This window comes from Solanum tuberosum, unplaced genomic scaffold, assembly GCF_000226075.1.
Source record: "Solanum tuberosum cultivar DM 1-3 516 R44 unplaced genomic scaffold, SolTub_3.0 scf00032, whole genome shotgun sequence".
Classification (NCBI taxonomy): Eukaryota; Viridiplantae; Streptophyta; class Magnoliopsida; order Solanales; family Solanaceae; genus Solanum; species Solanum tuberosum.
In genome coordinates, this window is record NW_006238958.1 from 1,173,761 (window position 1) to 1,179,860 (window position 6,100).

The 6,100-nt window shown below is 28.6% G+C and overlaps 1 protein-coding gene across 1 annotated transcript; it reads right to left on the reverse strand.

The window, feature by feature from the left end:
• Window positions 1-5,354: 5,354 nt before the first annotated feature.
• Window positions 5,355-6,100, reverse strand: LOC102591735 (auxin-induced protein 15A). The gene has a single exon (XM_006341969.2). It carries the CDS (start codon window positions 6,033-6,035, stop codon window positions 5,709-5,711), a length of 327 nt encoding a protein of 108 aa, XP_006342031.1. The 5' UTR covers window positions 6,036-6,100; the 3' UTR covers window positions 5,355-5,708.

A 6,100-nucleotide genomic window follows, 5' to 3' on the forward strand; every position in this document is an offset into this window, starting at 1 on the left:
TAAGAAATTCATTAAGCATATACAAAAATTAAATAAAGAATTAATTCAATAGTTAACACGATCAAGATGTCTCTGTCCTAAAATTTAGAATTCATCAAGTTTAAATCTTCGTCCCGCAACCCACTCAAAACAATGTTCAAGTTCTTCAAACTCATGTGTCAGCTATTCATCAGTCGCAAATTACTTGACTTTCTTACTATGATTTAATAACGTTAATAACCTCATTCAATCTTTTTCGTCTGTCGTATGTGTTTTGTCTCATGTTTGAATGCAACAAAACTATATAACAAAATTGAAAGGTACATATATGTTATTGTCACCTACCCTCCCAACATTAAGACCTTTGCTAAGTACTATCGAACGTTAAAAAACTTTAGAGAAGACTATGAAGCCACTTAGGTGTTGCTTCGAGTACTCCAACACACACGCATCCAATTTAAACATAGGGCCGGAGCCAAGATTTAATGTTTATAAGTTCAGGACTTTTGCCCTTTTACATTATTAGGTCATAAATTCATTAATTTGTATACATTCTTAAGGTAAAATATAAACTTTGGATCAAAGTTATACAGGTTCGACTGATCAATTTGTATCTCGAAGGCAAGCTCCGCTTCTGGTTGAGATTAAGTTTTCGTCTTGTTAAAATTTATATACTAGTAGAAAATGCAAAGAATCTATACTTTCAATTAATAAATTAATTTTCATAAACATTGGATTAAAATTGACTTAAATATAGCGATATCGATAATAAGGACCAATACAACAAAATCTAACTTACTTATGACTGAGGCATGTGATTGTTGTTGTTGTACATACATCTTCCTATCTCGAGTAATAGTTCTAGCTTCAAGCTAGTCACCTTAATTAATTATTTAAAGCGGAAACTTAGCATATTTGACCATTTTCCCTTGTAGAAAGGTTCACGTGTAGGACATGTGGCATCACCCGATGCTTTTAGAGACTAAACTCCTGGCGTTAGTTAATACGCTCAAACCTAACTCATTTTTATAACGATAAAACTACGTCTGACTCCAATTATTATTAGTATTATAGGGCAAATTTGACTCTTTTTCCTTTAGAAACATAACATTATTTAAAGTGGTATAAATAAAAGAGTCAAGTTTATAGGTCTAGATATGTTGTATCAATCAATCACTATGACAATATTTGTATATATTGTTTAGCATCCAAAAAAAACAAAAGAAGGAAAAATTGAAGCAAATTTGTGGGATATATAACAAGTGAAAAGGTGAAAGTAATAGAAGTCAACAAATACAGTATGAAAGCTAATTAGTGGCTACCAAGACTTTACACATTTGTATGTTTCAAATTGAGTTGGACATGATGGCAACATAAATACAGTAATTTATATATTTATATAAAATAGAAACAAGAATTAATTGAAGATATTACCATAATAAGAAAGATGAAAAAGATATGCATTAAAGATTTGGAATTAACTTGAAAAAGATAAATTGCATTCTTGAACAAATTAATAATGACGGAGTTGGAATTTTCACTGAGGGAGTTTAATTAAAATATGAAGAGCTAAACATATAAAAAAGTCTAAGGAAGTTCAACATTTACTATATATAAACGAGAGTTCATGTAGAACCAAATATAAATACATGGGGCACACAAGTCACGTCCAAATTTGTTAGAATGTATAGTCCTGTTGAGTCTAACATTGTTGGGAATATGTGTATTACGTGTCTATTTATATGGTCTTGAATAATTTTTCCTTCTCGTGAACTAGTTTTTGGAGGTTGAGTTTGATCTAAGATAGAGGCGGAGCTAGAATTTGTAATTTATGAATAATACATGACACCTTCCACGCAAAAAAAAAAGACCGATCTATACACTTTGGTAATGGCTATATATATTCCTTCTATTTTTTTTAGTTGTCATGTATACTAAAAACACGTATTTCAAAATAGTTGTCAATTTAAACAATCAAAAGAAAATTGATTGTTTTTTCTTCAACTTTATTTTTTAACTTTAATTATTCTAGAATTAAGAGACACGAATTAACGAGGGATATTGGCCTAATCCGAGTGTGGAATCGAGGACATTCATGATTGGTGCTACTAATTAGTACTCATATATCTTATAATAATAATAGTAGATATAATTAAGTAACTTGTATTTCATTATTTTAAGTGGTTTAGTAATTATGAGAACCCAATAAGTAAACTATATATCCTTTTCAGAATTCATAAATTTAAAAATTCAAATTTACCTATAAAAAAGACTAGATACTTATACTGATGATCTAGAGCTAAGTTTAATATAGTAAAATAATCGAGGCACGTTCAAACTGAGTTGAAACCACGAAATTAACCATTTGGTCATGGATGCCAACACAAGTAGTTATAATATGACCTTAATGTACCTATTATTATTTTAAAAAAATGTTTTAAGTACAAAACATGTTTCTTTTTTTATAATATGATCCATTTCTTCAGGTATACTTTCTCTTTTCATACAGATATATATGTCTTCACATTCTCATCATGATATATACAGGCAAAAAAATTGTTATCTTTAAAGATATTATTATAAACTTCACAATTGTTTAAATTTTAATGGTCAGCATGAATTAATTAAAGGTGTTAGAACAACAGTTATATTTATCATTAATATTTTTGTCTGTCCTTTTTTGTGCCAAGAAGCAAATAGAAAATATTAATTAATCTTTTTCTGCTAATCAAATTGAAGACAAACAGATATGGAACAAATTTTTTTATTTGGCAATAAGGAAAAAGAAATATTATTTCGTCGAATTGAGCAAGAACAGATATATATGTCCTTAAAGTTATTTTTTATTATATAAAAAACGATAGATTCATTTTTAAAAGTTTAAAATACAAAATTTGTCCAAATAGGTCAAATAAAATGATGTCAGATGCATTAGTTAATATAATAATTAATTATAAAACCATGGGATGTTCTTTTAGTGCACCATGGTTTATGTCCTATTTCCTCTTTTATTATTCCATTTTTTTTCTCACTCGGAGTTTGGAATCTATATTGAGCCTCAATTAAATTTGAATCGCGCGCGCACTAAGCCCATTAAGGGATGTCGCTCCCAATATGGTTTTCTTCTTACCCAGGTTCAAATTCAAAACCTCTGATTAAGGATGGAGCAATCCCACCACCGCACTACAACCCAAGTATAATTCAAGTTGTTTACAGTACTTCTTTAAGTTGTTGAAACATAGTAACGTGTTTCAAAGATAAATGCAACAAGTAACATGATAAACCATATAGTTGTCAATGATTTATCTATCGAAACATGCCTCGAACTTAACGAGTCAATTGTCATATGGAGGAAATTTTATAGGCAAATTAAGTTGTCACACTCTTTCGCCAAATCAAATACTTGGTTTAGTTAATTTTTAGGTGTATTTTGATAAATAATTGATAATAATTTTGATAGAAAACACAAACACATGATAATTCAAATACACAACTAAAAAAATGACACTTCAAATATCTTTTTTGACTATTATCTAATTTTTAAAATTATTGGAACGTAATGTTACTACGATTTTTTTAAATATCATTAGTCTTTTAAGTCTTTTTATATTCCATGTCGATGCATATTACATAATTATTTTCTTTAGAATATAAGTTATATGTATCGTTAGTGTAACAACTTCTTATCGATATATACCTTCTTTAGAGTATAAGTTATATATATTGTTAATGTAAAAGACTTTTTATGAATAAACCTTCTTAAAATGTGTTATCTTTAGTTATATTAAGCTTTTGGTTTGTTATAGTAAAAGAAAATAATCATTATTTACTATAAACAAAAATAATACTATAATACAAATTGTCTACTAGTAAATGTGATATCGGCCCAGGATTAATGGACCACATCCAATCCAACCCATATTGATGAAACAAACAAAAAATAAAGGGCAGGATTAAAGATATTACATAAGGGATACACATAAATGTATATAAAATACATTACGGGTTTAACTGAATCTCGTATTTTTCTTTACACATATATATACTACAAATAATAAGTTATTTACTCCGTGATTATCAAAGTGCAATATGATCAATGATACGAAAATATAATGATTGAACTCATTAAATTCAAATTATAACTCCGACTCTAATAAATATAATTCATCATACTAGCTAGTAGTATATATTATCTTTTGCTACACCATTTCACCATTTAAAGCCTCTGTAAGTCTTATCTATGTACACATAATTGATAATTTCACTCCAAGTGGGTTCTGTAGAATTTCAGAGTCATTAGCTATTTCCATCTAGACATACATATATAGTCATTTTTATTTATATCTATATACATCTTATTACTATAGTAATGTTTAGGAATTCACGGGAATAGGTATTTTTTTATTTATTTTGTCAAGTAGTATATAAATGAATATATTTATTACTTAAAATATTTACACAAGCATAAATTTAGGCAAATGACAATCTCTGACACTCTAGAACACAAAATTCCTGCTTTAATCATAAATAGTACACAAGACTTTTTAGTCTCGACATAATTTTAATTATTTTTTTTGGTGTATAGTTTTAATTGTGCATAGATTTGTTTGATAGCATGCTGAAGTGTCATTTTATCAAAAGACACGTTACTTTCATACTTCTGTAATATCGCAAAAATTGTGGCTAAGTGATAAATATTCATTTATTTTTAAGTAGATATTTGGGGTTTAGTTAGAATTCTAGGTAAGGAGTAGTTGTCCTTAGTTTGGAGTATTTTACCCTTTAGGATGTCACAATATGAATCCAAATTAGTCGAATCTCAAAACAGATATGAGATATCGAATACAGTCTTGTAAACAACTATAAGTCTTGAGTTCGAGTTGCGTAAATTAGGAAAACTTCTAATAAGAAGCGTTTTCCCTTTCATGGACTCTAGTAATTTGAGCATCTGAATTATTGGACCAACAAATTCAAAATGCTATTTTTATGAAAGTTGAAATAACTTAACGTCTTCATTCCTAACTCATATTTATTAGTTACTATACTTGATAACTTTAGCTCTACTCATATTTATTTCTAGTTACTATACTTGATAGCTTTAGCTACACTCATATTTTTTATATTTTAAAAGTATACTATTAGAATGGCAAGTCAAAGAAATCATTAATATCTAATAGCAATAGCAGTTGGCAATCATAAAAATCTCCTTGACCCCAAAAAAATAAACGTATAAAGAAAAATAGCCTGTACATCTTAAGATCATTAAAAATTCTGTTGGGAGAGTTATCTCAAATGAATCCTATAGTATACGATCCGAATTTAATCGAAGATTTAATATAGGCTCCGGACAAACAAAAATAATAAACATAATAAAGTAGCACCAAATATTATATAACTTTTTATATATAATAATTTGTTAATTCTCTCATAGGGTACAAATATTATCAAACACCACTATGAGGAAAATTACAAACTTTTGAGATTTACAAGCATACCCCTCTCCAGATAATTTCCAGTTAGTTATATATTTTATAACAATAAACACAAAATCCCAAAAGCCAAAAAAAAAAAAATACAAAAAAAAGACAGAAGCAATAAAGTAGATTCCTGAACTTCTGTTATAAAAATTTAAAACTTCAGACAACCTAGCTAGCTCCACCTAGATTTAACTAACTCCACTTTCTTCATCGACGGAACTTACTGACTCGATTAATTTTCGTCTTTTTTATTTACCTTAGCATTGACGAAGTTAGAGATTCGAAAAAATCTTCGTCACATGGAATTGTAAGTCCCATGTCATGATCGAATCCAAATTCTTCTTCGGCCCGTTGAAGTAGTACCCGAAATTCGGGCCTCGATAAAATTGAAATTGGAACAATGTACCTTGTTCGATTTTTTCCAACGTAAACTACAAAATGTCCTCTTGGTACGTCCATTGGAAGACCACCTTGTTGTTCGTCTTGATATCCATTTTTCTTTCCTATACTCGAACATCTTTTTAGTATTTGCTTCAACATTGCCCTTTGTGACAACTTGTTTGATTTCCCAATAGCCATTTCTTGAAAAGAGAAAGAAAAAAAAATGATTTGAGAGAAATTAAAAGAAAAGTTGAGAAAATGAT